The 14,880-nt window shown below is 43.8% G+C and overlaps 1 protein-coding gene across 4 annotated transcripts in view; it reads left to right on the top strand.

The window, feature by feature from the left end:
- SLC7A9 (solute carrier family 7 member 9) overlaps positions 1–14,880 on the top strand; it is a 39,174-nt gene that overhangs the window by 21,155 nt on the left and 3,139 nt on the right. For all 4 annotated transcript variants that reach the window (XM_016935622.4, XM_001152116.3, XM_001152169.3 and 1 more), the window contains 2 exons: positions 4,791–4,887; positions 6,423–6,572. In XM_016935622.4, coding sequence (XP_016791111.1) covers positions 4,791–4,887; positions 6,423–6,572 — 247 coding nt within the window. The remainder of the gene's footprint in view (positions 1–4,790; positions 4,888–6,422; positions 6,573–14,880) is intronic.

Here is a 14,880-nt window from a genome sequence, read left to right as displayed (position 1 = left end):
TTTTGGAATAGGTGTGGTGTGGTGCTGAAAAAAATGTATGTTCTGTTGATTTGGGGTGGAGAGTTCTGTAGATGTCTATTAGGTCCGCTTGGTGCAGAGCTGAGTTCAATTCCTGGGTATCCTTGTTAATTTTCTGTCTTGTTGATCTGTCTAATGTTGACAGTGGGGTGTTAAAGTCTCCCATTATTATTGTGTGGGAGTCTAAGTCTCTTTGTAGGTCACTAAGGACTTGCTTTATGAATCTGGGTGCTCCTGTATTGGGTGCATATATATTTAGGATAATTAGCTTTTCTTGTTGAATTGATCCCTTTACCATTATGTAGTGGCCTTCTTTGTCTCTTTTGATCTTTGTTGGTTTAAAGTCTGTTTTATCAGAGACTAGGATTGCAACCCCTGCCTTTTTTTGTTTTCCATTTGCTTGGTAGATCTTCCTCCATCCCTTTATTTTGAGCCTATGAGTGTCTCTGCATGTGAGATAGGTTTCCTGAATACAGCACACTGATGGGTCTTGACTCTTTATCCAATTTGCCAGTCTGTGTCTTTTAATTGCAGCATTTAGCCCATTTACATTTAAAGTTAATATTGTTATGTGTGAATTTGGTCCTGTCATTATGATGTTAGCTGGTTATTTTGCTCGTTAGTTGATGCAGTTTCTTCCTAGCCTTGATGGTCTTTACATTTTGGCATGTTTTTGCAGTGGCTGGTACCAGTTGTTCCTTGCCGTGTTTAGTGCTTCCTTCAGGAGCTCTTTTAGGGCAGGCCTGGTGGTGACAAAATCTCTCAGCATTTGCTTATCTGTAAAGTATTTTATTTCTCCTTCACTTATGAAGCTTAGTTTGGGTGGGTATGAAATTCTGGGTTGAAAATTCTTTTCTTTAAGAATGTTGAATGTTGGCCCCCACTCTCTTCTGGCTTGTAGAGTTTCTGCCGAGAGATCCGCTGTTAGTCTGATGGGCTTCCCTTTGTGGGTAACCCAACCTTTCTCTCTGGCTGCCCTTAGCATTTTTTCCTTCATTTCAACTTTGGTGAATCTGACAATTATGTGTCTTGGAGTTGCTCTTCTCGAGGAGTATCTTTGTGGCGTTCTCTGTATTTCCTGAATCTGAATATTGGCCTGCCTTGCTAGATTGGGGAAGTTCTCCTGGATAATACCCTGCAGAGTGTTTTCCAACTTGGTTCCATTCTCCCCGTCACTTTCAGGTGCACCAATCAGACGTAGATTTGGTCTTTTCACATAGTCCCGTATTTCTTGGAGGCTTTGTTCATTTCTTTTTATTCTTTTTTCTCTAAACTTCCCTTCTCACTTCATTTCATTCATTTCATCTTCCATTACTGATACCCTTTCTTCCAGTTGATCGCGTCGGCTCCTGAGGCTTCTGCATTCTTCACGTAGTTCTCGAGCCTTGGCTTTCAGCTCCATCAGCTCCTTTAAGGACTTCTCTGCATTGGTTATTCTAGTTATCCATTCGTCTAATTTTTTTTCAAAGTTTCTAACTTCTTTGCCATTGGTTTGAATTTCCTCCTGTAGCTCGGAGTAGTTGGACCGTCTGAAGCCTTCTTCTCTCAACTCATCTAAGTCATTCTCCATCCAGCTTTGTTCCGTTGCTGGTGAGGAACTGCATTCCTTTGGAGGAGGAGAGGCCCTCTGCTTTTTAGAGTTTCCAGTTTTTCTGCTCTGTTTTTTCCCCATCTTTGTGGTTTATCTACTTTTGGTCTTTGATGATGGTGATGTACAGATGGGTTTTTGGTGTGGATGTCCTTTCTGTTTGTTAGTTTTCCTTCTAACAGACAGGACCCTCAGCTGCAGGTCTGTTGGAGTTTTCTAGAGGTCTACTCCAGACCCTTTTTGCCTGGGTGTCAGCAGCGGTGGCTGTAGAACAGCGGATTTTGGTGACCTGCAAATGCTGCTGCCTGATTGTTCCTCTGGAAGTTTTGTCTCAGAGGAGTACCCGGCCATGTGAGGTGTCAGTCTGCCCCTACTGGGGGGGTGCCTCCCAGTTAGGCTGCTGGGGGGTCAGGGACCCATTTGAGGAGGCAGTCTGCCCGTTCTCAGATCTCCAGCTGCGTGCTGGGAGAACCACAACTCTCTTCAAAGCTGTCAGATAGGGACATTTAAGTCTGCAGAGGTTACCGCTGTCTTTTTGTTTGTCTGTGCCCTGCCCCCAGAGGTGGAGCCTACAGAGGCAGGCAGGCCTCCTTGAGCTGTGGTGGGTTCCACCCAGTTCGAGCTTCCTGGCCGCTTTGTTTACCTAAGCAAGCCTGGGCAATGGCAGGCGCCCCTCCCCCAGCCTTGCTGCCACCTTGCAGTTTGATCTCAGACTGCTGTGCTAGCAATCAGCGAGACTCCGTGGGTGTAGGACCCTCCGAGCCAGGTGCGGGATATGATCTCCTGGTGTGCCGTTTTTTAAGCCCGTCGGAAAAGTGCAGTATTAGGGTAGGAGTGACCCAATTTTCCAGGTGCCGTCTGTCACCCCTTTCTTTGACTAGGAAAGGGAACTCCCTGACCCCTTGTGCTTCCCGAGTGAGGCAATGCCTTGCCCTGCTTCGGCTCATGCACGGTGCGCTGCACCCACTGTCCTGCGCCCACTGTCTGGCACTCCCTAGTGAGATGAACCTGGTACCTCAGATGGAAATGCAGAAATCACCCATCTTCTGCGTCGCTCACGCTGGAAGCTGTAGACCGGAGCTGTTCCCATTCGGCTATCTTGGCTCCATGCCCCCATCAATTCTTATTTATTTATCTTTTTGAGACAGAGTCTCACTCTGTCATCCAGGCTAGAGTACAGTGGCGCAATCTCGGCTCACTGCAACTTCTGCCTCCTAGGTTCAAGTGATTCTCCTGCCTCAGCCTCCCAAGTAGATGGGATTATAGGCACCTGCCACCACACCTAATTTCTGTGTTTTTAGGAGAGAGGGGTTTCACTATGTTGGCCAGGCTGGTCTCGAACTCCTGACCTCAAGTGATCCACCCACCTCGGCCTCCCGAAGTCCTGGGATTACAGGCATGAACCACTGTGCCTGGCCTCAATTCTTTAGAAGTTTGAAAATGACCTTCATGGCTCACTGATATTTTTGTTTCCTGTGGTCTTGAAGATAATGTGTATTCCATAATTATATCTAGATTTTTATATGATCATCAAGATTATAACTTGTAATGTTCAAATCTTGTGCTCAAATTGGATTTGCCAATTTTTGTCTGCTATGTTTCAAGGGCTCCTGGGTTTTTTTGTTTGTTTGGTTTTGTTTGAGACAGAGTCTTGTTCTGTCGCTCAGGCTGGAGTCTGGAGTGCAATGGTGAGATCTCGGCTCACTGCAACCTCCGCTTCCCAGGTTCAAGTGATTCTCCTGCCTCAGCCTCAGCCTCAGCTGAGGTTATAGGTGCCCGCCACCACACCTGGCTAATTTTTGTATTTTTAGTAAAGACGGGGTTTCCCCATGTTGGTTAGGCTGGTCTTGAACTCCTGAACTCAAGCAGTCCACCTGTCTCGGCCTCCCAAAGTGCTGGGAGTATAGGCGACAGCCACCATGCCCAGCTCAGGCTCCTGTTTTTTATATCTTCTCCTCTTATTTATTTTTATTTTTTTGAGATAGAATCTCACTCTGTCACCCAGGCTGGAGTACAGTGGCACAATCTTGGCTTACTGCAACCTCTGCCTCCCGGGTTCAAGCGATTCTCCTGCCTCAGCCTCCTAAGCAGCTGAGAGTACAGGCGCCCACCGCCATGCCCAGCTAATTTTTTGTATTTTTAGTAGAGACGGGGTTTCACCATGTTGGCCAGACTGGTCTTGAACTTCTAATCTCATGATCCGCCCGCCTCGGCCTCCCAAAGTGCTGGGATTACAGGTGTAAGCCATCACATCTGGCTTTTTTTTTTTTTTTTTTTTTGAGATGGATTCTCACTCTGTCGTCCAGGCTGGAGTCTGGAGTGCAATGGTGCGATCTTAGCTGCAATGGTGCAATCTCAGCTCACCGCAACCTCTGCCTCCCAGGTTCCAGCGATTCTCCTGCCTCAGCCCCCTGAGTAGCTGGGACTACAGGTGTGCACCACCATGCCCAGCTAATTTTTCATATTTTTAGTAGACATAGGGTTTCACCACATTGGCCAGACTGGTCTCGAACTCCTGACTTCAGGTGATCCACCTGCCTCAGTCTCCCAGTGCTGGGATTACAGGTGTGAGCCACCGTGCCTGGCCCAAATTTTTAATTATGGTAACTTTTTCAAGAAATTCTGGTTAGCCAGAGGATACCAGAGGCTGAAAAGCATAGGGGGAAAGGGAGATAGAGAGAGACTTGCTAAAGGATACAAAATTACAGCTAGACAGGAGGAACAGGTTCTAGTGTTCTACACGCAGCAGGGTGGTAGAGCTCACATTAATATTAATATGTAGCTTCAGATAGCTAGGGGAGGAGATTGAATGTTCCCAACACAAATAAATGGTACATTTAAAAAATTTTTAAAGTTATTTGTAGAGATGGGATCTCACTATGTTGCCAGGCTGGTCTCCAACTCCTGGGCTCAAGTGATCCTCTGCCTTGGCCTCCCAAGGTGTTGGGATTACAGGCGTGAGCCACCGCACCTAGTCTCTCAGTGTGTTTAACCTCCTCACTCACTCTGCCAAAACCCACTCGTCTCCCGAAGACAGACTCCCATCTGAAGCTCAGGTCCCTGTTCAGCTCCCTTCCTGAGCCTCCCGAGGGCTCCTTGGTGGACCCCAGAGCACAAGTCCTCGGTGGCCCTGGACAGATGGTCTGCACTCTGGTCAGCGGACTCCCGTGTCATTATTTTCCAGACTCATTTACGTGGCGGGCCGGGAGGGCCACATGCTCAAAGTGCTTTCTTACATCAGCGTCAGGCGCCTCACTCCAGCCCCCGCCATCATCTTTTATGTGAGTACAAATCCCGCTACCAGCCTATCTTCAAGGCGGGGACACTCCATCCATGGGGTGCTAAGCCCGGTGGCTTCCAAATGACCCAGATGCCCTTATTCCTTGCTATGAAACAGATATAGAAAGAGTCCCAGGACAAGTGAAACAACATACCCAATATCTGCTCCTTTGTCTGAATTTATCCATGGAAGACAGTGTATGCCCTCAATGCTTCTGTGTGCATTTGTCTGTGCTGGGTCCCTGGTAACAAACTCTATATAAAAGCCCACTAGCTTACAGGGAAGGAGAGCAAGACATTTTCCCATGTAGTTACTGACAGCTGCCTCTCATTATGCTCTAATGATTGAGAAGTCACCGGATCCTTGTGCAGTAAACGCCCTTTGACTTTTTTTTTTTTTGATACGGAGTCTTGCTCTGTCACCCAGGCTGGATGGAGTGCAGTGCCATGATCTTGGCTCACTGCATCCTCCGCCTCCCAGGTTCAAATGATTCTCCTGCCTCAGCCTCCCGAGTAGCTGGGATTGAAGGGGCCTGCCATCACGCCTGGCTAGTTTTTGTATTTTTAGTAGAGATGGGGTTTCACCATGCTGGCCAGGCTGGTCTCGAACTCCTGGCCTCAAGTGATTTGCCCACCCCAGCCTCCCAAACTGCTGGGATTACAAGCATGAGCCACCGTGCCTGGCCACCCCTTTGACATCTGCCGATGGGAGCTTCTCCGTGGCGCATGGTTCTTGTTTTGTGCAACTGTTCTGGGCACTGATAAACCATCCACATTTCTAGCCCCAGGGGTGGTCTACACTCCTTCCCCCAGAGGAGAACCACTACTCTCTATCATTCTGAAGACAGGAAAACACACCCAGGAAATACCAGTCCAGGGCCACACAACTAACACAGGCCAAGACTAGACCTGAGCTTCTAATCCAGGGCCCCAGCCCACATTGAAAACTCTCTGTGAGGAAAATTCTTAATTATGAAGCTGGTATAATATTCATACATATTAGGTTGGTGCAAAAGTAATTGCGGTTTTTTACCATTAAAACCGTGAGATGGCGAAACCCCATCTCACTAAAAATACAAAAATTAGCCGGGTGTGGTGGTGCCTGTCTATAATCTCAGCTACTCAGGAGGCTGAGGCAGGAGAATCGCTTGAACTTGGGAGGCGGAGGTTGCAGTCAACCGAGATCACGCCACTGCATTCCAGCCTGGGTGACAGAGTGAGACTCCATCTCAAACAAAACAAAACAAAACAAAAAAACCCACAGTTACTTTTGCACCAACCTAATATTTTATTTTTCCCTTGCTTAAAATCACAACCTCAAAGATTCAGAAATTTCCCAGGTCTTTTCTGCAAGCTTCATAGAGAAGAGCTATCATAGCCAAAGTCAGGTTTAACCCCAACTATGAAGGAATGCCTAGAAGTTCGTTTCATGCTAAAGTGTTTATTCACAAGAAAAACTGCTTCTTCGGTCTTCTGTGACATAAGAACAGTGTTTTGTTGTAGTAATGACCTACAAATCCATTCTTCTTTCTATTAGGGTATCATAGCAACGATTTATATCATCCCTGGTGACATAAACTCGTTAGTCAATTATTTCAGCTTTGCCGCATGGCTGTTTTATGGCCTGACGATTCTAGGACTCATCGTGATGAGATTTACAAGGAAAGAGCTGGAAAGGCCTATCAAGGTAAGCTTGCAGCCCCAGAGTCACGAGTGGCTTTGGATTTTTTAATGAATTAGATGTAACTCTTTCAAATGCTAGGGGCATGCCTTCTAGTTCCAATCTGACTTGACTCTTTTAAAATATCCTATTTTAGAGTGGAGTTTACTCTTCACAGCATAGTTTATGATCCAGTTAGCCACCTTGTTATTCATTTTATTAAGTCATCACGAATACCTGTGGCCTGTCTCTGTAACCAAAGAGGTCCACCTCGCTCTCATTTTTTTTGAGGCAGAGTCTCACTCTGTCGCCTGGGCTGGAGTGCAGTGGCGCATCCTTGGCTCACTGCAGCCTCCGCCTCCGCGGTTCAAGCAACTCTCCTGCTTCAGCTTCCCAAGTTGCTGGGATTACAGACATCTGCCATCACGCCTGGCTAATTTTTGTATTTTTAGTAGAGACAGGGTTTTACCATGTTGGCTGGGCTGGTCTCTAACTCCTGACCTCAAGTGATCTGCCTGCCTTGGCTTCCCAAAGTGCTGGGATTACAGGTGTCAGCTACTGCACCCAGCCCAGTTCTGATATCTCTCGCACATATATTTTTCATAGATTTTTCTTGTTTTATTTTTTTTTCTTTGGAGACAGGGTCTCACTGTGTTGCCTAGGCTGGTCACAAACTCCTGGGCTCAAACGATCCTCCCACCTTGGCTTCCCAAAGTCCTGGGATTACAGGTGTGAGCCACTATGCCGGCCTCCTTTCATAGACTGATGGAACTTCTGAACTCCAGCCCCAGACTCATTGCTGTGCATGCAACCACTCAGTCTATTCTTGCCATCTGTTTTGGGCTCCCTCTTACTCCCTGCATGGCTGGTGTGGATCTATATACCAATAAGGATGAAGTAGAATTTTATTGTTGTTATGTTAAGGGGCTTTAAAAAAAACCTGCTATTTAATTCTTATGATAACAGACATAAGAAAAAGGTAAGCTGAGGGCTTAAGTAACTAGGACGAGAATAAGGACAATGTCTTTAGCTTTAGGACTTTGTTTTTAGAGATACATCCAGTGGTCTTTCTGGCCCTGTGTCTTGACTATGGACAAGTCTCTGGCATCAGCTGAGTCATGGCACAGCCTGCCTGGAGTCTGGCAGATCCACCTTGGTTAAGTCATTGCAGGCAAAATTATGACGGTAGCATAGACTTGTAATCTGCACAAAATCCCTCATAGAAACAGAGCCTCTAGGATACCAAAGGAAAACACTTCAGCCAACATTGTCAACACAAATCAAGGAAATGAAGTCTTACCACCAACTCCAGACTCTAAGTGGATGCCCCACTAGACTCCAGCACCATGTGTTCCCAGGAGAGAGGGCGCACGTGGAACGAGGTTCTCAGTGGGAAGATCAGAGGACCCCCAGGGGAGGTGGAGGAGCAGGGCTGCAGTGGCTTAAGCCCTTGAGGATCCCAGAAACTCCCCACAAAAACTCCTTTCCAGAAGGATAAGGATCACTGAAGACAACAGCAAGAGAAACAACTGCTGGCAGAGAAAGGACACGGAACTTGGCAAGAATATCAGGGTCAAGGAGCTGGAGCCTGTGGATACAAATCTCTCAACTGGGAAGGGGCTCCACAGAGAGGCCATGTCCCATTAGCACTTCAAAACATCATTTTAGGGAAAAAAAATCATTTAAGAAATAAAGAGTGGGCAAGAAGGAAAAGAAGGAACACAGAGGCTGAGTGTGGTGGCTCACACCTGTAATCCCAGTACTTTGGGAGGCCAAGGGAGGAAGATCACTTGAGCCCAGGAGTTCAAGACCAGCTTGGGCAACAGCAAGACCCTGTCTCTACAAAAAAATAGCTGGGTGTGGTGGTGCATGCCTATAGTCCCAGCTATTTGGCAGGCTGAGGTGGGAGGAATGCTTGAGCCCAGGAGGTCAAGACTGCAATGAGCCAAGATTGTGCCACTGCACTCCAGCCTGGGCAACAGAGAGGGACCCCGTTGCAAAGAAAAAAAGAAAAGAAAGAACATAAGAGCAAAGAAACACGTTAGGAAACAGACGGCCAAAAGGAAGAAAACAAATATCAGACAGAAATAGAAAGGGTTTGAGAGAAAACAAGGGGACAGAAAAAAACTAGGGGTGGGGCAGGTGGGGAATCTAATACATGCATAATTGGAGTCCCTGAAGAAGAAAATGCAAGTAACAGAATCCCAAAATCCGTAATTCAAGAAACATTTCCTGGGGTGGGAGGAAAAATGGAGGGTGATCTTGAACCAACATACTGAAAGGCATACACAATGTAACTGGAAATTTTGAGCTAAAATTGGCAGCAAAAATATATGCTGATAAAATTACAAAGCTTTAAAAAAATGCTTTGGGCATCCCCTCCCCTTTTCCTGTTCCCACTCCCATCTGCAATTCACTTATAAAGGAAAGCAAATAATTCTGGCCTCAAACTTTTCACCACCAACACTTCATGCTGCAAGAGAGTGGAGCAACATATTTAAACTACTCAAAGGAGGAAAATGTAAGCCAAATTCTTATACCCAGCCAAACTGACCTTGCAGAATAAAGTCTACAGTCACTAGTATGAAAGAACTCAAGGCAAATATCATTACACGAGACTTTTTTTTTTTTTTTTTTTGAGACAGAGTGTCACTCTGTCATCCAGGCTGGAGTGCAGTGGCGCCATCTCAGCTCACTGTAACCTCCACCTCCTGGGTTCAAGCGATTCTCCTGTGTCAGCCTCCTAAGTAGCTGGGATTATAGGCGCGTGCCACCACGCCTGGCTAATTTTTATATTTTTAGTAGAGACAGGGTTTCACCATGTTGGTCAGGCTGGTCTCGAACTCCTGACTTTGTGATCCACCCACCTCAGCCTTCCAAAGTGCTAGGATTACAGGTGTGAGCCACCGTGCCCCGCCAATTACATGAGACCTTGAGGAATCACCCAGAGAATGAGCTTCAGAAACCAAAAAGTCACTGGCAAAGGTGAATATATCAAATTATAGAACTAAGATTAATGATGAGAGATAAAGGGGACAGAAGTGTATGCCACTATTATGCACTGGCAATATCATACAAAAACATGGAAGAGAGAAAGCACATGGAAAAGTATATGCCAGCTAAGGAAAGTATGCCAGACAAGCTGCCAATAAGGAAGCCACTTTAAATTAGATGCTGGGAGGAAGAGAACACCTAGCTAACTTCATTATTGCTTATTATACACAATGTCTAAAAAAAGAAGAAACTAAGGGTATTATATGCTCAGTTAATAATATAATTCATATCTTTAAAAGGGGACTAAGGGTATTATATATAATATATACATATATGTGTACAATATATATGTGTATAATGTATAATATATGTAATATATGTGTATGATATATGTATATATTTGTATATGTATATATGTGTATATATGTATATGTGTATCATTACATGTCTGTTATATATACAAATACATATACATATATAAGTACATATATACATATATGTATAATATCTTTAAAAGGGGACTAAGGGTATTATATAAGGATATAAGATATGTATGTGTATGTTATATATAAGTATATATTATAGGTATATGTATAATATACGTTTTTATATACACATGATATGTATATATACATAATATATAACATATATACAACAAATATATTATAGCATTAAATATATGTATATTATGCCTATTATATATATAGATTGTGCCTATTAGATATATTATATAATATACACATACATTATACAGAATATATCCTTATATAATAATACCCTTAGTCCCCTTTAAAATATATTAGTTATAATATATTAGCTATAATAGTTACAGTTACTCTCAGAACAAAAACACATCCTTCATACCTACCAAAAGACACATTAAAAAAGAGAAAGTGTGCTTAGAATACATGAAATAATTAAAATTTAACATTTAAACAAAGGAGGGAAACAAAACAGACCATACTGTAAAAGACCCTACCTATAAAGCCTTGTGTAGGAGGACCCCTCAGAATACCTTCCTGGTTGATGTTTTCTTGTAGACTGCTTATTAGGATTTTTTGTCTTTGCTATTTTTTGCTTATTAGCTTTTAACACCCTAAACTATAGAATCCATGCATCTCTAAATTCTTTCATTTCCAGCTGATATTTATATGGAAAAATCAGTATTTGAATCCCCAAAATGCAGTATAAACTTTTGACAAAATGTGTGATAAAAGTTTCAAGTTACATTCCAAATTCAACACACATCAAAATCACATGTAGGTGTACTGAAAGCCACGTGTAGGCGTACTGACAGTGTGAGGTGTAAGCGTCTCACGTCTTGCGAGACCATGTTATTGCATTAAAGGCAGTCATTGGTCAGCAACCATGTTAACTGTTTGGTCACCAAAAATTATTTTAAACACAGTTTACCATCTAATGTAATCTGTGTTGGGTAACATGTTATTTATATGCACATTTACTGTGTTTTGGTTGGGAATTTTAGGTTTCTTTTTTTTTTTTTTTTTTTGAGATGGAGTCTCCTCTGTCACCCAGGCTGGAGTGCAGTGGTGTGATTACAACTCACTGCAACCGTGCCTCCCAGGCTCAAGCGATCCTCCCACCTCAGCCTCCCAAATAGCTGGGACCACAGGTGCACGCCACCACACCTGGCTAATTTTTGTATTTTTTGTAGACATGGGGTTTCGCCATGTGGGCCAGACTGGTCTTGAACTCCTTGCTCAAGTTATCTTCCTGCCTTGGCCTCCCAAAGTACTGGGATTACAGGTGTGAACCACAGCACCTGGCAGGAAATTTGAGGTTTCCTATGGTGAATTTAAAAGAAGGGACACAGGCCTGGGGGGTTCTTCCATAGAACATCACTCTTTGAGGACGCAAGACTGACAGTGAGTAGAGGATGCTTGTATACAGAAAGATAAAACAACACGAGAGAATGGAGACCAGACTTATCATTATATGAATAAACGGGCTTACTCCATTTAAATTGGACTTACATCAGCCATTGAAAGTAAAAGATTTTTCAGGCGGACCTTCAAAGCTGTGAAAAATTAAAAGAACAGGCAGAGAAATATCAAGAAAATGAATATACAGAAAAACAGGGGCTGTGATCTTATCAGACAAGTGCTCAGGCCCAAAGCATTATTTAAGACAAAGACAGGCCATGCTAAAGGCTAAAATCCACAACGAAGAGGTAAGTTTTGAAAACCTATTCACCAAACCATATAGCAACCATCCTTACGAAGCAGAAACTGCTGGAAATCCACGGAGGGAGAAACACGTTAATAACAGGTGACTGGAAAACACCTCCTTCAGGCCAAGACAGATCTGGATGCAGCACTGGTAAAAGTGACTGGGGATCTAAAATATAGCAAGATAGATCTTAGAGGTTTTTATCAAGCCCTGAACCCCAACAACAGCAAGTATACCTTTTTCAGTTGCAAATGGGACCTGTCTGAAAACTGACAGCTTTTAATGCCATGAAGAAAACCTTGATATTTCAAAAAGAAAACCCCAGAAATCAAAACAACCAAAAAGCAAATAACATTCTCTCTCTTTAATGAAACAAAACAGGAAATTGATAAAAGAAAAAAGTTAAACTTTTGGGTCCAAGAGGAAATATTAATAGAAATAGAAGATAAAAGTACATAAATTCTGGCCGGGCGCAGTGGCTCACGCCTGTAATCCCAGCATTTTGGGAGGCCAAGGCGGTTGCGTCACTTGAGGTCAGGAGTTCGAGACCAGCCTGGCAAACATGGTGAAACCCCATCTCTACTAAAAATACAAAAATTAGGTCGGGTGTGGTGGCTCACACCTGTAATCCCAGCACTTTGGGAGGCTGAGGCGGGCGGATCACGAGGTCAGGAGATCGAGACCATCCTAGCCAACAGGGTGAAACCCTGTCTCTACTAAAAATACAAAAAATTAGCCGGGCGTGGTGGCGGGCACCTGTAGTCCCAGCTACTCGGGAGGCTGAGGCTGAGAATCACTTGAACCTGGGAGGCAGAGGTTGCAGTGAGCCGAGATTGTGCCACTGCACTACAGCCTGGGTGACAAAGTGAGACTCGGACACACACACACACACACACACACACACACACACACACACACACACACAGTACATAAATTCCTAGAAATAGCAGTAATGATGACAGGACATATAATCTATGAACACAGCTTAAATAGTGCTTTGAGGAAGCTCCATTACATTAAATATATCAATAAAAATGAAAACAAATTAAATAGACAACTCCAAAAGCAAGATAAAGAACAACAAAAAACCAAAAGAAAACAGAAGGAACTAATAAGCAGAAAAAAACTTAAGGTGTTAGAAAAAACAAATGAATGAATGAGTGAATAATAATCAGGCTTTTTGAAAGTTTTCCTCCTTTTTCAATGCTCTGGAATAAATTAAGCAATACTGGAATTGTCTGATTTTTAGAATTTCCCTGTGATTCTAATGCAACTAAGATCAGTTTTAGTAAATTACATTTTCCTAGAAAATTGTTCGTTTCTTCCATGTATTCAAATTTATCTGTATAGAGTTGTACAAAAGTCTTATGATTTGTATTAATCTTTAGAACATAACTTACGTTGTAAAGATTAATTGCCCATTTTTATTTTTTGTGTTTGTGCTTTCTCCTTTTTAAGGTTAGCTATTGATTTTATTGATTTTTCAAATTATTTTTAGACTGTAACATTGACACCAAACCTTACAAAGGTAACTTCACACAAAAAAGGGAAATGTACTCACCAATCTCACTTAGGAATAACGATATAAAAAATCTAAAATGTTAACAAACAGAACCCAGTTACACTAAAAAGATAATATATCATGACTAGGTCCAGCCTATGCAAAGGTAGCTGAAGACCGAAAATCCATTAATTAAAAGTTTAATTCAGGGGCTGGGTGTGATTGGCTCATGCCTGTAATCCCAGCGCTCTGGGAGGCCAAGGCGGGCAGATCATTTGAGGTCAGGAGTTCAAGACCAGCCTGGCCAACGTGGTGAAACCCTGTCTCTACTAAAAATAAAAAATTAGCTGGGCATGTTGGCACACGCCTGTAATCCCAGCTACTTGGGAGGCTGAGGCAGGAGAACTGTTTGAAACCAAGAGGCAGAGGTTGCAGTGAGCCAAGATCACGCCACTGCACTCCAGCCTGAGCGACAGAGCGAGACTCTGTCTTGGGAAACAAAACAAACAAAAAAACACAGTCAAAGGAAAAATGCAATGACACTTAAAAATGAAAACAAAACAATCCCAGCAAACTTAACTTTGTTCCTAATAAGAGAATACCAAAATTAATCTCTGTCCTTGTAAAAGGATAATGAGTACTCCAATCACCCAGGTTATGGTCTTTATTTATTTTTAGAGTCTCACTCTGTCTCCTGGGCTGGAGTGCAGTGGCACATTCTTGGCTCACTGCAGCCTCCGCCTCCCGGGTTCAAGCGACTCTCCTGCTTCAGCTTCCCAAGTTGCTGGGATTACAGGCATCTGCCACCATGCCCAGCTAATTTTTGTATTTTTAGTAGAGACGGGGATTCACCATGTTGGCCAGGCTGATCTCGAACTCCTAGACTCAAGTGATCTGCCTGCCTCAGCCTCCCAAAGTGCTGGGATTACAGGAGCAAGCCACTGCAGCCAGCCTCCAGGTTATGGTCTTTAAATGCCATTTCCTGCTAAAAGGAAACAAAGCTCTCTGGAGAAATGGATGAAAACCCACGTCTGGCTCTGGAGAGAGAAATGAAAACCCAGGTATGGCACTTCTTGTCACCCAGAAAACAAAGAGGCTTTTGAAGAGCACTGGCGTCCCATTCCCAGGGCCCAGGACAGTGTGAAGGGTTCCTGCCGCCCCGCACAGGACCTTCTGAACAACGTGAACAATGACTACAATGGGTTGAAACTCACCATGTATAGAAAAACCCACAGGTTGGAGTTGCCTTTGGAGGTCTCAGGGGCCCAACTTGTCATTCTGGAAACACACAGAATACAGCACTAATCCTGCCTTTCCTGTATGAACTGCAATTCAGAATAACCAGAAAGTTGAAGTACTTCATATAGCATTTCAGATAATTGAGGAAGAAATTACAAATTAGAAAAATCACCATTTTGCAAACCCTGATGAAACAATGAAGGCAACGATCATCAGTGGATGCTAAAACATTAAACAGTTAATCTATTTTTTTTTTCTTTTTTGAGATGGATTTTCCCTCCCGCGGCCCAGGCTAGAGTGCAATGGTGCGACCTCGGCTCACTGCAACCTCTGCCTCCTGGGTTCAAGCGATTCTCTTGCCTCAGCTCCTGAGGAGCTGGGATTACAGGCACCCGCCACCACGCCCAGCTA

Source organism: Pan troglodytes, chromosome 20 (genome assembly GCF_028858775.2).
Source record: "Pan troglodytes isolate AG18354 chromosome 20, NHGRI_mPanTro3-v2.0_pri, whole genome shotgun sequence".
Lineage (NCBI taxonomy): Eukaryota > Metazoa > Chordata > Mammalia > Primates > Hominidae > Pan > Pan troglodytes.
This window is presented reverse-complemented; position numbering and strand designations above follow the sequence as displayed.